Source organism: Tripterygium wilfordii, chromosome 6 (genome assembly GCF_013401445.1).
Source record: "Tripterygium wilfordii isolate XIE 37 chromosome 6, ASM1340144v1, whole genome shotgun sequence".
In the NCBI taxonomy this organism is placed as follows: domain Eukaryota; kingdom Viridiplantae; phylum Streptophyta; class Magnoliopsida; order Celastrales; family Celastraceae; genus Tripterygium; species Tripterygium wilfordii.
In genome coordinates, this window is record NC_052237.1 from 670,036 (window position 1) to 695,971 (window position 25,936).

Sequence of the window (25,936 nt, forward strand, 5' to 3'; positions counted from 1 at the left end):
ATTATATATTTATATTTATCAAGATTAAATATGATAATGAAATTAATAATATGACAAAACAAATACTATAAAAACCATTAAACCCTAAATTCTAAGGTTAAAGGTCCCAATAATATAAAACCTTAAACCTTTTTTTTTTTGAATGGAAACCCTAAACGCTATAAAATCTTATGAATGTAAACCCTAAACCCTATGAACTATATAACTATAGTCATATTATAAACTTAAACCCTAACTAATAAAACACTAAACCTATAAAACTATACTCTAATAATATAAACCCCAAACTCTAACACTATAAAACATTAAACCGTTTATTTTTTTAAAATGGGAACCCTAAACCATATAAAACCTTGTGAATGTAAACCCTAAACCTTATTAACTATATAACTATAGTCATGTTATAAACTTAAACCCTAACCGATAAAACACTAAACCTATAAAATTACACTCTAATAATATAAACCCTAAACTCTAACACTATAAAACCTTAAACCTTTTGTTTGTTTTTACATGGGAACCCTAAACCCTATAAAACCTTATGAATGTAAACCCTAAACCCTATTAACTATAATATAGTTATAAATTTAAACCCTAAAATTATAAATCATAAACTCTAACATTATAAATCATATTATATGCTAAATTAGTAACATGACTTTGACCTAAAATATTTGGAATTAACCGAACCGATCGAAATTTTAGGTTAACCGAACCGATAGTTAACCCTCTAAAAAATATTGGTTCGGTTAAATGGTTGAAATTAACCGAAAAAATTTGGTTAGGTTAAAATATGTCAATAACCGAACCGACCGACCGATGCACACCCCTACCTACAAGTTCCTTATGCCTGATTTAAAATCACCCATGGCTATCTCTTGGGCCTTGGCAGCGGGCTTCATCAGTAATTGGGTCTTGGACTCAATTCTAGAAGAATGGATTGGGCTGACTGGCACGGGCTATGGGCCTTTGGCTCTTAGGCCTATGTTGTAGCCCATTTAGAGTTTAACTTAAGTGTCAATGGGCCAATCCGTAGAGGTTGCCACGTCTTTGATAAATTACAGGAAACGGGGTAGTTGCCGTCTCAGATCAAAGCTGACACGTTCAAACGTTTCCCACTCGACTTTTCGGTCTCGTCGATCGGCAACAAAACGACAAAACCTGTTTGCCATTTGCTATTCATTGATTTGCTTTACTATTTTAAAATCTTTTTCTTTCCGAATATAACAATCAAATACCTGATTGATTGATTTCATCTTATCCTGGAAAAAAGACGCAGGAATTCGAAATATCTGTCTGTTTCTTTTAAGGTTTATTTTAGTCGGAGAAATCAACGTCGCTCCTCGTTAATAATCTCGTAATTTTGCGATTTTATTCAGGTATACTTCTCCTCTTCGTCTGAATTAAATGTTTTGTCTTACAGTTGTAGTAATTTTTTGGGGGAATTATACTTTCGGTTAATCGCTATCTGAAGCTGCATTGTGCATCTGCGCCGCGTTTGGCTGCCGAGAAAATAAACGAAAGATTTTAGGTTACGGAAATTCGGTGGTATATAGCGTAAGAAATGTTAAAGAAGAACATAATTTCAAGTGCTAGGAAATCAAAAGGTAGTCATGTTTAAATTACAACGTACCTGGAGATTACAGAACATTTTTTTTCTTTCGAATTTCGCTTTTATTTTATGATGCTGTTTGTACATTGCAGAGTTTTTGTTGATTTCATCAACGTTCGGAGGCTTACATGCCATCAAAGTATCCAACTAGGGTTTGTTGACTCGTCGATTTTGCATACTTCATTATTGATTTGGGTTTGTTGACTCGTCGATTTTGCATACTTCATTATTGATTTAGTGTGATGTGGGGGGTTGATTGGACGTGGTTTTGAGTGTTGTTTACGGTTGAGGACTTTGATATACAAAGAGGCGTGTTGTTTGGGAACCTAAAGCAGGAAAGTACATTTTCTCCCTCCGGAATTTCTAAATTTTATTCTTGCAGTTTACGTTTGCAGAATTTAGGTTTTGGATCCCTTTAGATTCAGTTACCGCATGTAGCTCCAAAGTTGTTGCCAACAAATTGAGCTCAAATAATGGCGGAGGGGCAGGTGATTTTTGTTAATGAGGTTTCTGACTAGGGTATTGAATCTATTGATTGATGGGTGGTGTCATGGAAAAAGGTTGGTTTGTGTAGATATGAGTGTTTGACATTTGGGTCCGGATTGAAAAGATTTGTTTGCACAACTTCATTGTCTAAGGTGCGAGAGGGCATCATGTGGTCTAAAATCAGAATGGATAACTTGATTGCACAGGAAAGTGATCTTGAAGTAGACCTTGAAAGTGGCGGGACAACCAGCGAAGAGGATAGAGGCAAAGATTCAGTTTCAAATAGTAGACAAAGGGACCAGTCTCGTAATGTGTTTTGGAGTGGGTCATCGAGTCATGATGGATTGGTGAATTCCTCAAGAGTTTCTGAGGTTGTAGATGGGGATGTAGAGTTGTTGATGGAGAAGAACTCTGAAGGAGAAGAGAATCAAGAGCACAATGTTGCAGCAAAGACACGCGTAGAAGAAAAACGCAAGAAGAGGACCTCTAGAAAGGCTCCCAAGCCACCTCGGCCTCCAAAAGGTCCATCACTTGATGCAGCAGATGAGAAGTTGGTCAGAGAGATTGCTGAGCTTGCCATGAGAAGGCGTGCAAGGATGGAACGGATCAAAACATTGAAGAAGATGAGAGCAGCAAAGTCTTCATCTTTGAATAGCAGCCTTCCTGCCATGGTCATCACACTTCTCTTCCTCGTCATAATCTTTCATGGTATTTTTGCTTCTTAGAGATTTAGTTAGACCCTTTTTTTTAATGTCTTCTACGGTGTATTCTTAGAATTTGCAGTTTGGGCTTTGTTTCCTGAATGGAAGCTGGGGTTGATTCTCATACAAGATTTTGATTACTGACTATAAAAGACTTAATTACAGCAGTTTGCTTAAAATGTTATGTTTCATGATTTCATCTACATATTATTATGCCATCTAATCATATCTCATGAACTATCAGCATCATTACTCTTTCAAGTACGGTCGATCAGCAATATATTTCCTGTCATACTGCGACAATGTTGACTGTCATTTGTGCAAACTGTTACAATTTCAAGCTTATTTTCAATTTTCAGGTTCTGTGAGATACCTTATATGATGCCATAGACCTCCTCCATATACTTCTTGTACCAGGCCCAAATGGGTTCTTCTTTAGTTCAATAAGTCTACTTTTATCTATTTAAAACAGCCAGAGACTTGTATTTCTTTCACAGTTCCCCTGTGTAAATTTTCGCACCAAATTCTGTGAAAGTTGTTCCATTTGTTTATTCTGTCTCTTATTTCTCCGCTCTTTTATTGTAATTCAGTGCTTTATTTGTTTCTTTTGTAATGTAACTTGCGAGTGTTTTCCTTGCAAGCATAATTCTGATGTGGTTTTGGCAAAATGCTGGTTTTGAAGATTGCCTTCTTTTTTCTTTCACCTTGGTTAGTTACTATTGCCATAGGGGACTAGCTGGACTAAACTCTGCATACGTTTTCAGTCTTTGTGGCAAACAAGGTTGGTTTGCATTGATCTCACATGCAAATTTTGTTTGGCCAACTTTCAGTGAAGAAGTGTGCGTCGACATGCTAATGGAAGATGGAAAGGAAATCTACATCTTCCAATAGTCATAGACCATTATGTAGCACATATTGTGGGTGCTGCATAAGGCGGTTCCTTAATGAATTGGGTTTGGAGTGGCGCTTGATATCATTTTGTTATATCTAGGGCCTATTCTTATCTGCGCGAGAAGGCCATAGAACTTTGAACTCCAGGATTCAAACTCTAGATGTCTCTCCTATACAAGATTTTTGAAAGAAATTGACTATACATCACTGCATGATCAATATATGATTGAATCTTCTCTCCAGGAATATGTTCGAGAGGCAGTCCAAGTTCCGGGGCACTTGGATCTCCTGCGCCAGCAATTGCCATGAATGAAGGCTTGATCTCTATTCAATTCCACAAAAACTTCAACATGGATGATGAAAGAAACGGCCCAAGCTTTGGCACTTTTAGGTACATAGCCTCCTCATTTCATGTCTTGGAAAAGATCCTCACCTTGTTTTTTCATGCATTGTGATTGTGAGAAACCAGTAGCGTTTGTTGTATTTCCTATCTCATATCTTTCCTGCACTTGTCGTTGTTGCAGTTCGGCTGAAGAACAGGTCTCTAGTTCAGGATCCACGAAAGAAGTAAGTAGAATCGGGGGCTGATATCAAACTATCGTTGCTGAAGGTAAGAACTCCAATTTTATGTATGTTCAATTTCAGACATACATGCTGCAGCAGTTCAGTTACAAGTAAACAATTCTCTCTCCAATGATATTGGATGCGGAAGCTGTGGTCACCATCCAAATCATTGTATTGACAACCGAATTTCCGGACTTTTTTTAAAATGTTAGTTCTTTAAAGCGGTTTTGAGGGTACTTCCCACTTGCGGATTTGAGATGGATGATGGTAGGAATATTTTGAGATGGATGTTATGATGTTTGTGTATATATTTGTTGAATTTCCTTGCCAAACTATCTTAATAAAGCAAACAGGGCATCCATCTGGAGATGCCTTGATCTGATGTTGGAATGCTGGCATGTAAAGACACAACTTACATGCACTCACCGATATATGGTATGGGAAGATGCTTATCAAGCACCTAAAGCTAATTTTATTTTCTACTAATTTTCCATTTTAGTTCTTGCCGACAAATACAACTACTATTTGGATTTGGAGGTTCACGGGCGATATTGAATCCCTGAATCCCACAGATTTGACAACTCTTGATGTGGGACCATCTTTTGTTTTTCTGCGTTGGTGGGTAATCTTATCTCAACAATGGGTTGGTGGTTGAGATACTGAATTTGACTGTGGTGACTCAACTCTTCATGAGTTCAAGTCTTGTGGGTGTTTCTATTATTGTAATTTATGAGATGAATTCTTGTTCAGCTTAGGTCTCAATTGGTCCATGAGAGTTGTAGGATTTTTCATGTAGCTCGGAATTTCCTAGCCAGTTTCTCTCCTGCATGGATGAATGGTGGTTGTGTTCAGTTGCTCTATCATTTCATATCTTTCACCCAAATATATGAAATTAGTTTGATATGCGAAGATCTTTAGTTAGCTTAATAGCTGGCTATCATTCGATCGTCACTTATTCACTCATGCTACTCTTCTACTCTTCTTTACCATCGTCGGTGGCCTTTGTTTTTATGCTGTCATGCGTTTTTATGCTGTCATGCGTTCATTAGTTTGTGATTGCTTTTTAGGGATAACAATAGGCGTTTGGTGAACAATCAAAGGCTAAAATAGTGGCCACGTAAATGGAGGATTTTATGCAAGTGTCCATACTAATACACTGTATGTGAATCCCTGTATGTTATTGTGTTCGGTTGCCTAATTTCAACTAAGCATGTAAAGCTGACAAGCGATTGTTGATTCTAATCCGCAAATCTCTAAACATACATGTGTACACAATATTTGGCCACGTGCTGCGTTTAAGACAAATTTATTTTTTTGTTGGACGAAAAATTTATGTGTATGCGAGTTTTGACTGAACTAATATAGGTGCATAATGTGTAAAGCAAATTTGCATAGTGTGGATAGTCATGTTACAACTATATTCCTCACTCGGTTTAGCCAGCCAATTAATGATGACTTTTTTGGATGAACGAGAAAGAAGCTAAAAGTTTTTCTTCATGAGAAAAAAGACTCCAAAGCATAATTCCTGTCATTATACTCTTTAATCATACGAATCAATGCCCTTCAAGGCTTCAACCATCCACAAAAAAAGAGAGTGATTGACTCGTTGTGGTACAATTTAGAGATTTGTGTTTATAACCCAAAAGAGAGAAACAAAAAAAGAAGTTAAAAACTACAAGACATGATTTCGGTGGCCTTTGGCCCATTGTCTGCCACTGGCTCTCACATGGCAGCAGTACCGAGACGAGATCTATACAAAACTTTAATTTATCATCCGAAATCATCTGAATAAAGGTGGGAAATTAAAATCATTTTTCACTGATTTATTCTTTTTTCCAAGTTTGACGAAGAGGCAGAGGTTAAGATATCAACAGATGGCCTCATTTGGTGTCGAATTGATTTGATGACTTGACCAGAGTCTGGAAATATTAAAATTAAAGAAAAAGCTTTCGAAATCAGGCGTACTCAGATCCATTTACACAAGCATCACACGGGTTGAAACCAACATTCCACCTCACACAACCACCATCCTCCATATTCTTCTCTGTTGATGCTTTGGCAGTCTTCAAGGGAGACAAGTTAGGTGGGCTTTCTTTTGCTATCGTTTCTAACTTGGCACTCACATGATTTGAACCCTCCTCTATTGCTCATTTATTTACTCTTCTATTGTTGTTTGATGTATTTGTGTGAGAAATTGAGCCTCATTTTGGATTCCTGGTATTTGGGTGCTTTAAAGTGGAATTTTTGTGGCTATTATTTGCAGATAGATCTGGGTTTTTCTTTAAGAATGGCAATTGACACTCTGCTCGAATCTGAGGCCTAAAGTGTTACAAAGCTACTTACTTCTCATCTGGGTGTTCATGGTTCGACGATTTGTGTGAGAAAGGGCCAAAAGTGTATCCGAGAATTACGAGGCATTGTGTTTTTTTAATCATTTGGAGCTCCTCTATTGAGAGATAATGATGGCAGGCAACGGTCTTTTGTATCCAATTATTGGTTTTGCTTCATGTGTGGCTTTCCTTTACATGTCTTTTGGTGACTTGGCTGCTGTTAATTACCATAAACAACCCGAGTTAGATTTTGTGAGAAGGAATGGGACTCATTTTGTGGTTGATGGTCGACCCTTATACGTCAATGGATGGAACTCTTACTGGTTGATGGGTTATGCCGTGGAGGGACATGGCAGACCAAAGGTTCGCGCAATGCTGCAAGCAGGGGCACAGATGGGTCTCACTGTTTGTAGAACTTGGGCCTTCAACGATGGTGCCTACAATGCCCTCCAGATTTCCCCTGGTCGATTCGACGAGCGAGTCTTCAAGGTAAAAGAATTCCTGAATTGTTTGTACTTCACTTCTTTATGCAAATAACTAACCTGAGTTTTGTTCAGTGCACCAATTATCCCAGAGGATTTAGGAAATTGATTGTTTGACATCAAGCTTATTTTGAGCATTGTGAAGTGTCTGTTTGGCATCACTATAGAACTGTTTAATATTTTACGTTTTATTCTACTTGACAAGGTCATTGTTTGTTTTCTGAAATCAATCAGATGTCTCTCTTTTAGCAGAGGTGATATGGCTCCCTGATACTGTTAATAGAAAAGAAACAGAACTAATGAGCATAAAATTGAAAACTATCCAGTTTGTTGTAGCGTTTGGGAAAGAAAAGATTGCTACAATGGCTACCAAAACTTCCCCAGTCTACTTCAAATCAATTGTGCTTATTTGTCCTCGCCTTTTGTGCTTTCCTTGTCAATTAATGAAACTAGGATTAGATTTTTTATGGTTCCATTTCATTTTTCATTTTTTTTGTCATTTTCATTGTATTGCCATTCTATTTTTTTGGGTGATCCTTCTTTCTACCTTGCATCAGCAGGGATGAGTAATTATGGGATTTATGGAAACAAGAAGGGAGTGCATGTGTTCTGTCATGATCTGTGAAATGCTTACATCTTACCTTATAAATGGCATTTTGTATCTTCAAAGTCCTTGGATATCTCAAAATATCATGCTATTAACTGATTGAAAGAGTGGGTTGCCTTTTGTTGCTCTGCATTTTATCCTCTACAGTTTCACTGAATAAAATGCTAAGCTTTTTCCGTTTAATGATCTTGAAAAATTGATGGTGTGTCAGGCCTTGGATTATGTCATTGCAGAAGCAAGACGGCATGGAATCAGGCTGATTCTAAGTTTAGTGAATAACTTGCAAGCATATGGTGGGAAGACTCAATATGTCAAATGGGCATGGGAAGAGGGCATTGCTCTAAGCTCTTCAAATGACTCCTTCTTCTTTGATCCATCGATCCGCAAGTATTTCAAGCATTATGTCAAGGTACCTGTTTATTTATTTTCAAAAAGCAGTGAAGGAAACATATTAAATTGATAACAGAAACATTCATATCATTTGTATTGCACAGGGATCCTTCAAAAATCTAGTTGACATTTTCTGAAGTAGGGAACTCAGCAGATATGAATTTCTTATTGTCATGATAAGAACTTTTTGTGAATATAATTTCGGCATAGCTCTGTAAAATCTACTCTTGTAACCCAACATGTTTTAAGACAAGACTAAGTTACATCATGTGAATATTCATCACCTTGTAGTTAGTACTAAGTTGTTGCTAGGAAAATATGTCAAGTGGTTCCAGCCTTCCAGGTTGATGGCAATGCAGCGGCATGCAGCCTACCAAACAATCACCAATCATTTGTTATTTTGCTATCTTTTTTATTGTCTAGGTGTAGAAAATTTCAATTTTTGAATGTCTTACACTGATCCTTTTGCAGACTGTGCTGACCAGAAAGAACACCCTAACAGGAATTGAGTATAGGAATGATCCTACCATCTTTGGGTGGGAATTGATAAATGAACCCCGGTGCATGTCTGATGCTTCAGGTGACACTCTTCAAGTAAGTTGTGAACTCCTTATTCTTTTACCCTATTATCAACCATTGTACGCCATCTGACCTTTATCGAACATCTAAGCAATCTTAAATCTTAAATATTTTTTCACAACTTAAACCAGGTATTGCTTATATAATAAATATTATATTCAAAGCTACTATTTGTAATTTTATGCAACTATTCCATATCGGTGGGCTGATATGGCTAGCGTTGGTTAATGTTGCCGTTTACTGAGCTCTCTTTTATTAGCAACTTTTAGCATACTTGAATTGCAAGGAACTAACCTAGTTGAGGAAAGGGCCCTCTCTAAACCCACTTCTACAGTTCTACTCCACCTTTTTTCTTCTTCATCGATTTATTTTTTTCTACTGATAGGCACTACATACTCGGGAACAAATCATTAGAAAAACCAAAAAAAGAAATCGGCCAAGGATTCAAAAGACTATCGGGATTGTATAAACTCATTTTAAAAATGTCTTCTATGGTTGGTTGGTCCATTTATGTATTATGCATTCATGTGAAAACTGGCTTATATGTACACTTGAAGGATGCAGTTGCAGTCGGAAGAGTGTAGGCTATGTGTATTGTTATGGTTTTATATGAGTATTCATTAACTGTATGGTGTATAATTGCAGGAGTGGATAGAAGAAATGTCAGCTTTTGTGAAAAGAATTGACAAGCACCATCTGTTAACAGTGGGTCTTGAAGGATTCTATGGTCCTACGAACGCCAAGAGGCTATCTGTGAATCCAGAGCAGTGGGCTTCTACGCTTGGGTCTGATTTTATTCGCAACTCGAAGATACCAAACATCGATTTTGCCTCGGTGCATGTCTACCCTGATCATTGGTATGTATTGGAAGTTAATAAATTAGTGCTTATCAAAAAAAAAAAGTAGTGCTCCAAAATACATGCATAGAAGGGTGCTCTTTACCTCTTTTCATATTTGCAAATCAAAACTAGTTATTTCCTTTGTGCATATCTGACCTATATGCAACTATTTTTTCACCTTTGAAGGTTTCACAACCAGGAATTTGAGGACAGACTGAATTTTGTCTCGAAGTGGTTGCTTTCTCACATTGAAGATGGTGACAACGAACTCAAGAAGCCCATCATGTTTACTGAATATGGATTGTCGAGCGAGAACAAGGACTTCCTACCATCTCAACGAGACCGATTTCACAAAACCATTTTAGACATCATTTACAAATCTGCCAGGCAAAACTGGTCTGGCGCAGGCTCTTTAGTTTGGCAGTTTTTTGCTGAAGGAATGGAAGAGTCTCATGATAGTTTTGCCATAATCCCATGGAAAGATCCATCAACATTTCGATTGACTGTCGAACAATCTTGCAGGTTGGCTAGAATCCTGGGATTAAATCAACAGAAAGTGGATCTTAACGATCTGTGCTCGCTGGCAAAGTGTTCTGAAAAGACATGCCTGCAACTGAAATAGAAGTTTTAACTGTTTTGGTGGGAGATTGGTTGTGAGGCAGAGATGTGTGTTTTATGAATCCTTAACACATTCTTTGTATGGCCACAAAAAAACTGATACCATGCTAGATGAATCAGATATAAGTATACCGGCTGTACTGCACTGCAGCCAATACTACATTGAGTTAGACATGAAGGGGAAAAAGAGTTCAGTATCAGATTGCAGATTCTGATAGCTTGTAATCACTGGTATCATGAAAGGATTGGAGAAGCTATTGGGTCGAGAGAAAACTCCCAAGCTTTGATAATTGTCTTACCATGTTTCAAGTTTGAAGTTACTCTTATTTACCTATTTATTTGAACAATAATATATACAAAGTGTTGTTGATGGATATGATGATTGTTAGATGCTACATTTCCCTGGAGGGAGTTGTGGAAAATGGGCACTGACAGTGAAGAAAGCGTGCATTTGCAAAAGCTTTGATCTGATGGAGAAAATGGGCTTGAATTTGAAATTGACAGTGAATTCGATAAAAAATATTACAATCTCCGACTGCGGTCGATTGGGCCTATACGGCCCGCTAAGAAATTTCGCAATAGACCCCGTTTTGGGGGTTCAGGAAGTCTCTTAGGCCCGCTGTGAAATCAAATAATTTAGCCCACAACGGTTTTGGCCTCTGAATCAGATGGTGTTGGCCATTCTTAGGCCCACTGTAAACAAAATTCTTGGGCCATCAAATTGGAAAATTTGGCCACACGTTGGTCCATATCTGCATTCATTTGGGCTTGCCCCTTCGTTTCTCTTGTCATATGGGATATGGGCTTTTGCAATTTTCTAGAATCTAAGGAAAGAGTCAACAAAATTTACAGTATTTGACTATTTTCGACCTATAGGCAAGTCAAAGTTTAACCGACCCTTTCCCTTTCACTGCTTCACTTCAGTCTTCATAGTTCACCGCTGAACTTCGTCGACGATACACAGATACAGAGTACAGACACCTTCGCTGAACAGCTTCGTCTTCCCTCTTCAGTCTTCAGAGTTCATATTTCTATCAGTTGTGGGGATATGTATCTTTTTTAATCTCTTCATAGTTCATACGACATCATATATCTCTTTATCTGTTTTTTAGCTGGTGTCTACTTGCTGACCCCGTAATCATTTAGCTAGCACTAATTTGTGATTCTATTACAAGCTTTGTATTGGAGCTCGGTTGATTTTGTAGTTATTCATAAGAGAACAAAAAGAAAATGTGCCAGTAGACATGAAAGAAAAGAAAAAGGAATCTTGGAGATAAGATTCTTTCTCCTTTTTTTTTTGATCTCTTTCATGTCTTTACTGGGCACATTTTTATGTTTGTTCTTTTAATAAGACAGGTTGGCTGTGTTTGTTTTGCTGTTGCTTTCCTCTGTCTTATGGAAGGCCATTTGTATACATTTGTTTTTTCCCTGTCCAAGCCTTTCATTGAAACCAGAGTAAAACAGAGAGCAGGAACCAAGAACGATGAGCCCACACCCACTACAGAGTCTGGCATTAATCCTTCTTTCATGCTCTTTTTTCTTGTGCCTTGCCTTGTCTTCACTTTGATCAACTTCCTTCACAAGGTATGGTGGACTCCATTCCGTACACAGTCTCTGATGGCTTCCCAGAGAATCAAAGGTCCTCCTTACAAATTCATGTATGGAAACACCAAGTCCATGGCCAGCATGAAACGAGAATCATCAGCCAGACCCATGAAGCATCTCTCACATGACATACTCTCCTATGTCCAGCCTCACCTACCTTCCTGGTTCAATAAATATGGCAAGATTTCTTCTTCCTTTTTTCTTTCCCCCTTCAATTTCAGTTCCACATTAGTTCTATAACAGTTTTCATTCATTTGTATTTTGTTTTGTTTGTGTGTGTAAATAGGGGTGAATTTTCGTATTTGGTTTGGTCCTCAAGCTTCCTTAGTGGTTTCGGAGGCAGAGCTGATCAAAGAGATGCAGAACAATAAAGATATAACTTATCTAAAAGCGCCCGTTCCTTTCATGAAAAAGTTGCTAGGAGATGGCGTTGCGACAACAAATGCCGAAAAATGGACTAAAATGAGGAAACTCGCCAACCATGCCTTCCATTCTGAGAGCTTAAAAGTGAGAACTTAATTATGATCTTCTACCATTGTTATTACTGTGGTTCTTGCTGTTGCAATAATTTTGCAGAATATGATACCAGCAATGATTGTTAGTACCGAAATGATGCTAGAAAGGTGGAGAAGTCATGAAAGCAAAGAAATAGAGGTGTGTGAAGAATTTAGACTACTTACATCTGAAGTGATTTCAAGGACAGCTTTGGAAGCAGTTACATTGAAGGGAAGAACATTTTTGACAAGTTAGCCAAGTTCATCTTGATAGCATCCAGAAATGGTCTCAAAGTTTCACTTCCAGGCATCAAGTATGCAGATGTCGATACAAATTGGAAACAATATATCAGTTGTGATATCTTTACTGCATTTCCAACTTCAATATCTGGACTATTTTCTTGTTTAATGCATTCATTTTTCTCTTGCAGTAAGATTTATAAAAGTAGAGATGAAATAGAAGCAGACAAGCTTGAGAAAGGAATAAGAGCTTCCATTTTAGAAATAATCAAGAAGAGACAGGAGAAGGTGAGGACAGGAAGAATAGAAGACTATGAAAGTGATTTTCTTGGGGTATTGATGAAGGCATATCATGAAAAAGACCAATCCAAGAAAATATCAGTCGAAGATTTGATCGATGAGTGCAAGACCTTTTATGTTGGTGGACAAGAAACCACAAGCTCCCTGCTTTCTTGGCTTATTATGCTCCTAGCAATTCACACAGATTACCAAGAGGAAGCAAGAAAGGAGGTGCTCGTGATTTTTGGCAACCAGAATCCGAATTCAGATGGCATTCCAAAACTAAAGAACGTAAGCAACTCCATTCAATTGAATGCACAGCAGCAAATCAATCAATATATTGCAGAACCTTCAAAAACCCAGCTACTTCCTCCTTTAATCTCTGCTTGTCTTTACAGATTGGTATGATGATAAATGAAACACTGAGATTATATCCTCCGGTGTTGGGGTTAACCAGAAAACCCAATAGAGAAGTTCGAGTTGGGAAACTCACTCTGCCTGCTGGTATACAGTTGCATGTCCCAATTCTAGCACTTCACCATAACTCTTAAGATATGGGGAGATGATGCTCATCTATTCAAACCAGAGAGATTCTCAGAAGGGGTTGCTAAAGCAACAGACAATAACACAATTGCATACATTCCCTTTGGTGTTGGCCCTCGAAGTTGTGTGGGATTCAATTTTGCAATTGTTGAAGTAAAGATTGCTCTCTCAATGATATTACAGCGCTACAGGCCTACAGCTTCACACTCTCCCCTGCATATGTCCATTCTCCACACCGGCTTCTTACCCTTTGCCCAAAGCATGGAGTTCAGGTTGTTCTTCACTCATTACATAATGCAGATTAGAGTTTGCACTAAAATAAAATCTGCATTCAAGTCTAGAAGATCCCTCAGCAGATGGCATGTAATTCAGAAGCTAATAGATAATGCAACTAAAATTTACCAGCAGTGAAGCTGGCAAATTAGTGACTAAAGGTGAGGATTTCTATTAGATCTGCATATCGAGTTTAACTTGTATATTTTTATCTGCTTATCGCTGTCGAAACTTTCGAATTCAAAGTGTATAACTTAACATAGTAGTTAGAAATCTATTATGTTATCCAGAAATCTATCATGGCCCTAGATCTTTCAAGTTTCAAAGAAAGCAATTAAGAAATCCTCACATTGGCATTTTAACAAGCACATTGTTGGCGCATCCTGCTTCTTTCTCAACTCATTGTTTCAAAAACACTTCACCCATAACAACGATAACCGAGATGCCAATATCAAAATATATGATACTTCATTGAAAACCCAGATCACTGGAACATTCAAATCCACAGCTATTTATACAGCAAAAGAAAGAGGACCAAAGGAAAAGCTGAAAGAACAAAGAAAAGTAGACTACAGTACATAAGACTAAACAACACTGATACTAAGGAGATCTTCGTTTAGCTAATCTTGCTGAAGTCCTTGTCCCACTAACAGAAACAGAGGAAATCTCCTCACCTTCGATCTTGCCCTTCCTTCCACGCTTCAACTTATGGCCCTCGGAATTCTCCTTATTTAATATCTCCACTACCTTCATCACCGCATCACCAACACCGCGACCACTCTCCTTTGCTACACGATCGAAGTCATCCCCGAGCTTCCTCACTGGAAATCTCTCTGTGCGGCGCTTCCCTTTTTCCCCATTTTCTTGTTCCACCAGTTCTTGCTCCCTGTCGCTATCATCGTCGTCCTCGTCCATCAAAGCCAGCCGTCTCCTTCGCTTAATTGCAACTGGAGCCGGAGGAGGCGAATCAGCACTAACCCTCCTTTTCAAAGCTTCTTTTTTGCTTTTTAGATCACTAAAGGCCGGGATTGTAATTTTGGACGGCGGTGATCGTTCTTTGATGCGTTTCTCGACCTCCTTGCGGAGTTTGTCGACGTTACCTTCGATGCGGCCCTGAAGGCGTAGACGGTTGAAGCTGAGCCCACCCATAGACCAATGGGCCTCCCGAGCCCAGGAGAGGAGGGGATCTAGTACAGGTGTCGGGGGATCGACGCGCTCCGGATTAAGTTTGACGTCAGTGAAGAAACGTGGCCGAGGGAGGCCGCGGCCGTAGAACTTTCCCGGGCCCAAAGGGACTACCATGTCTTGTGGTTGAGACGTGGTTAGTTTTCTCTCGGGAATTTTCGCAAACAGATGGAGGTATCGGCTTTAGATGGGTCTTTCAGATCTCCGCGATCTCTGCTATTTTTCGTTTCGGGGAGGTTTTTATGTTATAGGAAAAGAGACTTGGCGGGCTTGGAGTTTTTGGTGGGAAAGATTAGCGCCAATAGTTGGCGCCACTGCTTTTTTGGTTGGGCTTTGGATGATGAGTCGGATCCAGTTGTCCCTTTATGGGCCTCCAGTTTGGGCTTTTGTTTTCATAACGAGACGGCCCAAAAGGTAACAATTATGTGCAAGGCCTTGCCTCGATTAACCTTGGGAAATTAATCGAAATGGCCAAATAAGAGTTTAAGACCTGTACTATTTCCCCCTAAAACAAAGTAACAAACCCTTGTCATTTTGGCGGCAAGTTTCTCACCTAACAATGATAATATAAGTTGAGCAAATACCCAACACATTGTCACTAGAGCATTAATCCTTGTGGGAATCGGAATCAAGATATTTTCTGTTTATACGATTTGATTCCAGAGAAATTCACCACCACAACATTACCCAAATGGTTTTATTATCTCTAACGAGTAGTTTATAAACTCAGTTCTTTCTGAGATTTAGCTTCAAATACAGTACGATATACCCGTGAATGATAGACATAAGCAGCCTTCATGTAGACATAATAAAAGCATATATAGATCGGACACACACACATATATGATTAATGGCTAGCTAACACGTGAGCTAGTAGCTTAGTTGGACCTTGTCAAAGAAGGTGAGGAAGCCTAGAGCAGCATCTCTTGCTTTTTCCGGTGGAGGTGTTGCCAGAGTAAGTGGCCGAAACTCTGCCTTCCACTGAGCAACACACTTGTCCTTCTCTTGTCCTTGAACGGGTGTGAATGAAAAGGTGACTCTGTAAGGATCATACATCTTTGGCAAGTCCCCCCCAACGACATGGTATGTAACAGACCTTCCGATCTCCATTTGATCAATCTTTTGGATCGATTCCTTCACATAGTCTTTCACTGCTGCATGCATACGATCAGTTCAGTTCAGTTGAAAAATTAAGGTGGTGAAGAAGAAAGCTCACAAGAACCAACCCAACTTCCCTACACAGTTCTTTGCCATTTAAAGATATTATCACTGTACAATTCAACAAACCCAAGATACAAACTTTGGTATGCTTTTTTTTTTAACCGACAAAGATACCATACAAACTTATTGTTTGGACATTCGATATGGGCCTAAGCTTAGTTCGTCAAGCCCGTGCGCACATGAATATTCCACCCGACAACATAGGAAGTTGGACCAATGCAAATCAAACTCAAGATCTCTTAAATCCATACAGTTTAGCCCCTGATAGATTCACTACTAGGCTTTGGCATGCATGTTGATGCAACTTATATATCATGAAACTATAAAGGAACTCATTACTCATCCATATTTACACAATTTAGATTGATGCTTGCAAAAGTACCATCTTACAGGAAAGCAGGGAGAGACGTACGTACCAGGTCCAAGCTTGAAAAGCCTAACGCTTCCTGGGCCACCATCTCCTTCGATGAACTTGGCACTGGCTAGCATTTCTGGGTTGATCTTGCTGATGACTTGATCGTTCATGAACATATGCCAAGCTCTCTGTGCAGGGATGTTGAGCACCACTTCTCCTCTCATGCTTTCCATGTCCTCCCTCTCTAGTAGTTTCTTGTGATTATGGTGAGACTATAAATAAGGACCAAGTGAATCCAGAGACAGCCCCTCTTTCCACTTATTGTGAAAAAAAAGAAGAAAAAGAAAATAGAAACAGACTCCCTTTCCATCCCCCCTCTTACCAATTGATTTATTTTAGTGAGTCATAGGTGAGGTCAGGTAGTTGGTGCCTTTAAATGCTTCTAATGTCCATTAGCTATAAACAACAAAAACGAAGGAAGAATTCAACTTGGTTCTTCCTTATCACACTCAAAAAAAGTAGATGCTAATCTCTTCATATCTTCCATATATTAATGAAAAAGATGGTTACTGACCTCATAGACCTTGTGGGTTTGGCCTACAATCCAACATGAGACAGAAAAGCTATTCATTTACAAGATGACACCGATGTGCCACCTAGGAAAAAAAAATCTTGATCTTGAAGGTTCTAAATCCACAACCCAAAACCTAACTGAAGTCATTATCAAGTACCCAAAGCATGTGTATATGGGTCTTCATGAAGAATATATATGCTATCTAATCATATTTAAACACTCCGGAATCGATTAAGTGCATTCCAATTAGAATCTGATGACAAAAGAGAGAGTAAAGAAGTTCAACCAATTAACAAAGACGCACCACGCAATTATAAAAACAAAGTAATGGTGTGATGCTTAAAACAATAATTCCACTGGCAAAGAAAGTGTGTTAGCATGCATGGAGATCTCAAAGAGAAGAAAAATCGGCCTTCATGAAACAAACTGATTAACAGAATTTTATGCAAGCAAAACAAGATTCTGAGTTGCTAACAAATAATACGACTTCTTTTACCTTACTATTGTAGCTATCTGCATCCAAACACACGAGGCCCAGTCAGTAAGAGATTCCATGGCAAGGAGAGAGGAGTTTGAACAATTTAGCGAGAGAAATTTGATGTAAGAAAGTTGTGGTTTCGCTTTGAATACATAACTCTCGGTACCGTAAGAGTTGAGGTGTTATGGGATCTCCCCATGTACAATAATATTCGAACGAAGGGAGAGGAGCCCAACACAAGAGATAAGCAAGCAAGAACCATTAAAATATAGGTAACGCGTGCACAAAATATACAATAAGTATGCACACCGATCTACTAAGAAGTAAGAAGGTGCGCATGACGCCAGACTTTATTCAAACGCTAGAAGCACACAATCACGATCACACCACCTTTCTCTTCACCACCCTCTCTGAGGCTGAGAACTCCCAGAAGAATGCACATTCAGCCTGTCAAGTACAGAATTAAAATCCACAAGCTGGCCGCTCTCCTCCATCCTCTGAATTACACTGACAACATGATCACCCCGGAAACCCATGCTCACCAATTTCTCAATCAATTCATTGAGAGGATGGTTGCGTGTAAATTGCGAATGGTTTGGAGTTTGCACCATAGCAGCTGCAGATGGCTGTGGATTCTGAAGAGATAGATTCGTGGGCGGATATCCACCCTGTGGGAAGTGAGGTTGCTGAGGTTGATGATGTGCTCTAGCTCCTTCACTGTCATACATCATATATGCACTCCCAGGAGGTGGGGGCAGCCCTTGGTGGGGGCCAGCAACTGCATAACCATCACCTGGTTGTACTCCAAAAGGAACCTTCACTTGTTGTGTAGGCTGCTGTGGACCAGTCCTACCTGCTGCAGTATACCCATAAGGCATGGCATCAGCACGGCTGGATACAGGTTGCGGAGTGGATGAAAATGGCACTTGCATTGACATGCTGCTGGGCAGCGTCTCTGGAGATGCATTTGTTGATTGTCCAGTAGGGTAGGAAGGATAAACTGTTGATGATTGGGGTCTAACCTGTGGTTGAATAGAGGGCTGCTGGGGTGGTGGCACCTGCTGAGGTACTTGCTGTGGCCATTGCTGCTGATACTGAGGGAAGGATTGGACGGGCGGTGTTTGATTTACTTGAGATTGTGCTGGCTGCGGTACCCTCGACATCTCCTGCATTGGAGAAGTCCGATATTGAGGATCAGAAGGCAGGTACTGACTCTGGGAGTGTTGGGAATGGGGTACAGGAGTTGGTAGCTGGTTCGCAGTTAAATAATAGGGTTGTTGCTGGATCACATTCTGGGGAGCAGGCTGAGAGGGGAATACTATCGGCTGCTGCGGCGGAGCAACCTGATGAGGCAGGGCAAGAGCTAACTGCTGGTTGTGCACTTCCAGAGAGTTTTCAGTTTTCTTGGCATCAGAGGCAGGTGGTGAATATTTCTCTTCATTGGATTGAGACTGGCTTGAAGAAGATGACTCTTTCTGAACAAGCTGAAGCTTGGCCAATTCTTTCTGAGTATCAGCAAGCTCTTGCTTGTCCCTCAGGATCTGAACAGACCTGTGGACCTGCGGAGAGCATTATCCAACAAGCCTCTTAATCACAAAGGTTAAACTTACATAGTTACCAAGGAACATAGCGGTCAGAAGAATATAGAGGAATCATAGCCCAAGGCAAAACAGACTACCATCCTGCTTAAAGGAACCATTTAAATCTTCCCTTTCCTCCAGCAGTCCAATTTAAAGAATGGAGAGTTATAATGAGTGGGGGGAATATAGATATCCTTTTGTTTCTGGCATAGATGAGCAGATACATGAATCATGAACTTTTTTTGAATGGTGTGAATCAAGAAATATGGTCGTAGAATAGTATCTATTTTCATTTGATGCAGGAAGATACAGGAAAAACCAAACACCATATGAAATGCACACAACTGCATCCCCTTTTTCCCCTTTTTTCCCTTACCAAAAAAGGGGATGCCAGAATTTATATAAATTCATAATGAATAAACATTAGATATAAAACTTCATAGTTTCAATGCACAGAATCACTTTCCTAGATGTAACTCACCTCTTGAAGATGTTTCTCAAGAGATTTAAGCTTTGAATCTGCCTCCTCATGGTCACGAGCTAAATCAGATCGCATTTCTCCAATTGATTTATCAACGTTGTAGCAGTAGAGTTCCAACTGCGAGAGCCGTGAACTGATTCCTTCAAGAAAGCGCATGAGATTGTCAGCATATTTTTTCATGCTTTTTTCAACAATAGAAGATACATCTTGGTTGAAAGAGTCCTCTGGCTGACTATAGGAAGTAGCAGGAAACACTGAAGATCGGGTCATTCTGCTTTTATGAAAATCCTGCCAGAAATTGAATACGGAATTCTCTGGTCAGTGCATCAACACTTAAAAATGCACATGTAAAGAAACAACGAACACCGCCAAATTATACAAATTCAAAATTGAGTCCAGTTGAGCAAACAACCTCACGAGGAAATCATTTGAAAGATTGAGTGAAGTGACCATTACCAAAACATTCAAGGTAGCAAAACAATTTTTAAAAAGTTAAAAATCCATGTCACTGATAATACTATAACAATGGCTCCCCTAAATTATGGCCACCTAATTGTTACCTAAGTTCCCTTCTTTTTCCTGGTCGAGTTTCTGAAGGACAACATTTTAGCATTATGAAGGCAGCACAAAACTAGAGTCATGTGGAAAGAAAAAATATGAACATCATAAACCGAAATAAACAAATGCCAAGGTGGCAGAGCCAACAGAAGAATGGTACCTTAACCAGAAGTTTTAAGGCTAATATAATCATTTTCACTATATTTCTTTAATCTTGGGGTGGGAAAGCACTTCTTATGACCTGATACTTGGCCAGTTATCAATGAATAGTCCAAATCACTTCTTTTTTGCTACCATGCATTTATCAAACATTTTAAAAGGAAAAGACAAAAGAAATGGAGCACTACCCGCTTAATGTAAATACACAAATGTGCAAATCATCATAGGCATAAATGCCTTACAAGCAGTTATCATAATCTCCACTGATCAACTAATATTTGGGTTCTTGTTCCTTCTACAATGAGTAATTTTACTTTCAGAAGGAACAAAATGAAGTGTGTCATGAAAGCATGACATTATACATCAACTCCCGATGCAATGCTCCAAAATAGTCTTCCCAAGTATCATCATTATCAATATGCCATTACAAGCTGAAGGTATCTTTACTCATCTTATTCGAAAAAGACGCTGGACCACAATGAAAAGTGGGATTAAAATTCTCTAAGGCTGATTAGGTACATTGAGTACTAACTAAGTCAATAGATTGAGTGGTTTGGCAACCATTAATCACTTTAAAAAAGGTGGATTTGATAACTCTGCAATCTTCAGACAAACAAACTAACCTACCTTATACCCCTCAGCTTCTTCCCCCTTCAAGCCACCAGGAGTTCTTTGGTTTTCAATTTTACCAGACATTTCACTTCAAATATATCAGAACTATTTATGGATTCTTGTTATACCCAAAAGACTCATAAATCTCCCGACGTCCACACTGAAACTTCAAGACTTCACTTTCCTTTCCTCAAATTTTAGAATTACTAAAAAACAAAATTAAAAGGTCAACGAACTTAAATTGTAACCCATATCAAAACCCTAACCACATATCCGGAAACCCAATCTCCAGATTTCCAAAACCCCCCAACAAAAAACCAAGAACTATACATCAACCACCAAAACCCAACAACGAAACGATCAGCGCAATACCTTGCTGGAATTAGTCCCGACAACAGGATCGGACGAGTGGCCTCCGTTGGAGGCGTCCTGGTTATTAATATAGTCCTCATAAGAACAAAGAACGTCATCAGAAGCGAAATCGAAGCCCTTGGAACCGGAGTTGGGCCGACCCGATGAGCCAGATGCCATTACTCTACGAAGATCGACGGTCAAATAGCAGATCTCGGGTTCGGAGAGAGAAACTGATTACGGTTTCAACACAGAAACTCGTAAAGATATAGAGAGATAAAGATAATGTGAAAGGATATAACACACAGAGAATATACTTGGCTTGAGGGCAAAGGAAGGCTCTTCGTGTTGTGTTGAGTGAGTTGAAGAAAAACGGTTTTAAAGTGAGAATTTGCTCTGCGCGGATAAGGACGAGCCTGACCGACTTTGCTTTTTTACGGTGATGGCCCTGGTGACTATGGGCTTCTTTTTACCGTTAATAAATGGGTTTTTGATTTTGAACTGGGCTGGGCTTATTCACAACGGGTTCGATCTTTTTCGGCTCAGTCTTGGTAAGACTCATCTTGGCCACTTTGCGTTTTGCTGATAGAACGAGTCCTCCAGATTCTTTCATAAATCACGCAGAATGAGTAGGTAGCCCTAATCATACTTATTGGGATAGGCATGCTGCGTGCAACTTTATATTTTTGCTCAAACCCACTCACATTTGAAACCAAATTTTCTTTTGGGGAATTTAGAATATCCAAAAGTTATAAAACTCTGATGTTGGAAGGGGTGAATGTAACTTCCGAAAATCAAAAGAGTTGTCAAATCCCAACTTTATCAACAAATGTTCAACATTTCAATTGAATAATCGAAAATTCAAATTTATTCATATCCAATAACTCCGATAGATCTTTCGACTTTCGGATAATTAACCGGCCCGTTTACAAAGACAAGACATGAACGTCACCATTTCATGCTGGCAAAATTGACATTTAATTGCTAGAACTTAAGAACGAGAAGAGGATTCAGTGCTCCATATATGGAATACAGAAGGAGCACCACATAGATTATGAGTCCAATGAACCCAACAGCTAGAGCTCCAGTTACTTGGTCACAATATTTGGGTACTTGACCACACATGGGCAGCCAACCTGCATGAGAATTCCCCTTCTTCCCCACTTCAGCTATTGCTAATGCCGCAGATATGCTTGACGTCAATATTACAGTGAAGACCTAAATAAAATTCCATCAATGATAGTTAGTGCATAATTGGATTAAACCAGTCAATTAAGATTTTATAAACTAGTGTTTGTAATTAATTACCGCATCGAGAGCAACTACTAATCGCCAGAGCAAGCTCTCCCAAGGAAGAAACAGAACTAATAGTCCATAAGCACTCACTATTGCATTAGCTATCACAAAGAACCTAAACCGAATGAACTTCTTTTAATTTGTTAACTAATCAATACCAATATTAGTTAAGCAGATGAAATATAAGAAATTCACTCACTTTAAGGCTGATGCGTCTGTATACTTAGCTTCAAACGAGAATCCAAGAATGTTGACTCTCTCATGGCTTGTAGCCATGACAATTGTTGCCGAAAGGGTTGCACCGAAGGCCAAGAGCCTCGGCAAAAGGCCCAAGACCCTCTTGATCTTGGTCATGGTGAAAATCCGTTTGTTGAACACCGAGCGAGGATGGTGAATTGGTGGACAAAATATAGGGTGGTGGGAAGGCAGATAGATTGATGTGCTTTTTGTTAGTTGAGATGCGTTCAACTGTCACCAGCACCGTCCACTGCAAAACTACAAAGTTTTTGCTGTTTTTTGTGCTAAAAATGAGGACTTCCGAAGTATGTAAGCTTTGCTTTTTGTGACTTTTGATGTACTGAACTGGTTCTTCTAAGGAGCAGGTAATCAGTATTCATGCTATTTACTTTATTTGATTTGGTTACCTGTATGTTCACGTTGTGCAACCAGTGAAAGGAAGTGCGGAGAAGTATAAGGCCTCTTGCCATATAGAGAGAGAATGCCCAAAATTTGAGGCTGAAAGCCTGAAACGCGCAGAGTGAATTGCATTGCGATTGGAAGGAAGTTGTGCTTCTTTTGCCAATTTTAGGCAAATAGATCACCAATGCCCGCCCATATTAGTCTTGCTTAGTGGGCCTTCAAAAAAATGAAGGCAAACAAAAAGTGTTGGTTCAGCTAAGCCCATAGGGGGTGGGTCATTATGGGCTCGCGGAGCACCGGTCCGTTAACCTTCCACTGCGAAGAGCGGGAGGTAGTCGCTGCTCTGTGAAACCAGCCTGACGCTGTTCCCTCCTCTCCAGGGACCGTGTAACCATGGGCCTTCGCCCAGGTCACACGGCCCAACTCCTAACTTGGAATGGGCGGGCCAGTAAATTGCAACCACAGTCCCGTCCACGCATTATGGGTTAGTGTCCCAACACCTTAGAGCCCCCACTTGGGTTACAAGCTTGCGTTGCCAAGCTCGGCGAACAGTGCTGGCTTATCCAAAGCTTATATTCGAGTTATTTCACTCTCTTTTTATCGATGTGGGACATTTGGATAGAGACTAATTTAATTTGTGTAGTCATCTTCAATCCAACATCAAATGCCCACCGCCCTACTTGCCAATGGCATGGTCATGCCCTCCCACGTCTTGTGGCTTTTGTCGGCATTAACACCATCATCACCACTCCCCAGTGACCAATATGTTATTCTTATACTACTCCTATTATATGATCCAATCATGAATCACCTTCAACTTTTAAATTTCCAAGGATTGATTGATGGCAGTTTTACAGATTATTTTTTTTTCCTTTTGTTTCTTTAACTAACAGTTGATAACTTGATATTGCTTTGACTGAAAAAGACACAAACTTTCATAGCTTTGAAAGGAGAAAACTTCCATGGACAACCACCCATTTATGAACATATTTTTATTCAAAAGATTATTGGTCCATTTTCTCTGGAAAACTCCCTTATTGTTGCACTTTCTGGCGTTGTAAAACATGCTGGATCTCACTCTCTAAGTGGAGCATATATTCAAATATATCTCGAATTCCTTTATATTTTTAACTCAAGAATCTCAGACTATTATTATTATTTAATTTTATTCTTGTGAAGTGGTTTTCCAACTTATCTCTACCATCCACCCGAGCCATTAATTAAATTGATGAAGATGATGTATATCAAGGTTCGAATCCCCTCCCATAAATCCCCAAACCATTTGAAAGGAAATGAATAGTAATTGACATATAGGTGTCATGCATTGAATGGTTGATTGGCATGTGTAGAAGCATCGATAATATCATTTTGGATGGTTGATTACGTACACATGAAGGACTGTAGATGAGTGAAACTGGAAAAAATTCAGATCATAAAACTTCCAAAGGTGTGTATTCCTTGGTATATTCCCAGTTAGGAATGAATATCAAGGCCATTTTCATGCGATTGTGTGAAGGAGATTGTGCTTGCGTGGTGTTATCAGGACCATCCACGTGTTATTCAATTATTGAATGCTACTTCAAAAATATCAGCCTATCAACTACTAACTCCTTTAACGTGACGTCCAGGAAATTTCGCCATCGACATTCCGCGAAGCGCCTTTATTGTATGGGTTTATTACGATGTTACCCCTTTGCGCCACTGAAACTAAAATGTGATAGCGGAGAGGGGTAAAACCGTAAAATGGGAGACAAGTGGAGATAATCGCCGCGTAAATGTTTGAAATTTTTTTTTTCTTTTTTTGAAACAAAGTTTGAGGTCCGGGGTTAAACATTGACCAAACACTCTCCTGTATATATATCCCGTCAATTTTAACATTATTTCCATACTTTCTCTCTTGGTTTAATTCTCTTTCCCATTACGTCTTTCTCTCTCTGTTTCTATTCCCGAGGCTCAATTTTATTTGGCTCACCCAGATTCCCGGAAACGATGAAGAAATCCGGACTTCTCGCTGCCACAGTAGCTGCCGCCTCTGCCTCCGCCATCTCTGCTTCTTCCTCTTCCAATTCCAACTCTCAACGTTCTCAAGCGGTAATTTGATTTTGGACTTTTCTTCTTTATTTTCGATATCCCCTGTTTTGTTTGCTTGTTCACTTTCTTCTGGATCAAAAAGATTTCTTCAACAATTGAATTTAGATTTTTCAATCATATTCCATTAATTTTCTCTGCTTTTAATTTATTTCTTTTAGGAGAACGCGAGAGATCAAGAAAATTCCTCTGCTTTGAAGGATAAATTTGCGCCAAGGTTTGATGGATTGAGGTTTATTGAAACTCTGGTCACCGCTCACAGATAATATATGCTTTGAACTGCTTCTTGGCCTCAAAGGAATGAAGAAGAATCACTAATTTCTCCTATCTTTTCTCGTTATTTTTACATAATTGGTGGAACTTTTTACTTCTTTTTTTTTCCTAATTTGTGGAATTTTATCTTTAGCTGGATAAGTAAGAAGTGAAAAGAGAGAAACTTGTACTTTGCGAGATTTAACGCAAAAGTTAATTATTCTATAGTGTGTTCTTATTCCTCTGTTAATACCATGTGTTTTTTCCCTGATCTTTACTATGCAAAAATCATGTGTTTCTTATTCGTTTATTAAAGTGATCCTTATTTGACTACTGTAATACAACTACAGGGGGAAAAAAGTCTAATGATTGCATCATCTTGGAAGAGATTGGTATGGAATTTTTTTAGTGCTCTGACCAATATTAATTAATGGGGGTCGAAAAGGTGTAGTAAGGGGTGGACGAGGGCTTAGTGGAAGTTACTACGGTAGCCATTATGGATGTCCCGTCTGTAATTAAAATTGCAGAGAAACTGCAGTGATTTTTACGTGAGGATCCTAAACCCGTAGTAAGG

At 39.2% G+C, this 25,936-nt stretch overlaps 7 protein-coding genes and 1 pseudogene across 9 annotated transcripts; 4 read left to right on the forward strand and 4 right to left on the reverse strand.

The window, feature by feature from the left end:
• Positions 1–1,094: 1,094 nt before the first annotated feature.
• Positions 1,095–4,713, forward strand: LOC120001070. 2 transcript variants are annotated; one of them, XM_038849311.1, is made up of 5 exons: positions 1,095–1,379; positions 1,475–1,607; positions 1,705–2,806; positions 3,934–4,081; positions 4,215–4,713. In XM_038849311.1, the coding sequence occupies exons 3-5, from the start codon at positions 2,266–2,268 to the stop codon at positions 4,276–4,278; spliced, it is 753 nt and encodes a 250-aa protein (XP_038705239.1). In that variant the 5' UTR covers positions 1,095–1,379; positions 1,475–1,607; positions 1,705–2,265; the 3' UTR covers positions 4,279–4,713. The 2 variants fall into 2 exon arrangements, with proteins under 2 accessions (XP_038705239.1, XP_038705238.1); XM_038849310.1 differs by lacking the exon at positions 1,475–1,607.
• Positions 4,714–5,953: 1,240 nt separating this feature from the next.
• LOC120000403 (mannan endo-1,4-beta-mannosidase 2-like) lies at positions 5,954–10,473 on the forward strand. Of its 2 annotated transcripts, none has more exons than XM_038848482.1 (6): positions 5,954–6,332; positions 6,518–7,073; positions 7,885–8,082; positions 8,535–8,657; positions 9,288–9,499; positions 9,668–10,473. In XM_038848482.1, the coding sequence occupies exons 2-6, from the start codon at positions 6,714–6,716 to the stop codon at positions 10,101–10,103; spliced, it is 1,329 nt and encodes a 442-aa protein (XP_038704410.1). In that variant the 5' UTR covers positions 5,954–6,332; positions 6,518–6,713; the 3' UTR covers positions 10,104–10,473. The 2 variants fall into 2 exon arrangements, with proteins under 2 accessions (XP_038704410.1, XP_038704409.1); XM_038848481.1 differs by having other exon boundaries at positions 5,957–6,337.
• A 134-nt stretch (positions 10,474–10,607) lies between these two features.
• On the forward strand, positions 10,608–13,894 carry LOC120000406 (annotated as a pseudogene).
• An 81-nt stretch (positions 13,895–13,975) lies between these two features.
• On the reverse strand, positions 13,976–14,948 carry LOC120000404. Its single transcript, XM_038848484.1, has one exon. It carries the CDS (start codon positions 14,833–14,835, stop codon positions 14,134–14,136), a length of 702 nt encoding a protein of 233 aa, XP_038704412.1. The 5' UTR covers positions 14,836–14,948; the 3' UTR covers positions 13,976–14,133.
• Positions 14,949–15,386: 438 nt separating this feature from the next.
• LOC120000405 (phytohormone-binding protein CSBP-like) lies at positions 15,387–16,527 on the reverse strand. The gene is made up of 2 exons (XM_038848485.1): positions 16,356–16,527; positions 15,387–15,872 (listed from the first exon to the last, which is right to left on the reverse strand). The coding sequence occupies exons 1-2, from the start codon at positions 16,525–16,527 to the stop codon at positions 15,589–15,591; spliced, it is 456 nt and encodes a 151-aa protein (XP_038704413.1). The 3' UTR covers positions 15,387–15,588.
• Positions 16,528–17,448: 921 nt separating this feature from the next.
• On the reverse strand, positions 17,449–21,448 carry LOC120000402 (arginine-glutamic acid dipeptide repeats protein). The gene is made up of 3 exons (XM_038848480.1): positions 21,109–21,448; positions 19,408–19,695; positions 17,449–18,905 (listed from the first exon to the last, which is right to left on the reverse strand). Exons 1-3 carry the CDS (start codon positions 21,265–21,267, stop codon positions 17,745–17,747), a joined length of 1,608 nt encoding a protein of 535 aa, XP_038704408.1. The 5' UTR covers positions 21,268–21,448; the 3' UTR covers positions 17,449–17,744.
• A 541-nt stretch (positions 21,449–21,989) lies between these two features.
• Positions 21,990–22,749, reverse strand: LOC119999271 (CASP-like protein 1C1). The gene is made up of 3 exons (XM_038846751.1): positions 22,583–22,749; positions 22,396–22,498; positions 21,990–22,305 (listed from the first exon to the last, which is right to left on the reverse strand). Exons 1-3 carry the CDS (start codon positions 22,735–22,737, stop codon positions 22,072–22,074), a joined length of 492 nt encoding a protein of 163 aa, XP_038702679.1. The 5' UTR covers positions 22,738–22,749; the 3' UTR covers positions 21,990–22,071.
• A 2,152-nt stretch (positions 22,750–24,901) lies between these two features.
• Positions 24,902–25,664, forward strand: LOC120000056. Its single transcript, XM_038847924.1, has 2 exons — positions 24,902–25,113; positions 25,272–25,664. Exons 1-2 carry the CDS (start codon positions 25,012–25,014, stop codon positions 25,374–25,376), a joined length of 207 nt encoding a protein of 68 aa, XP_038703852.1. The 5' UTR covers positions 24,902–25,011; the 3' UTR covers positions 25,377–25,664.
• The last annotated feature ends 272 nt before the right edge of the window (positions 25,665–25,936 follow it).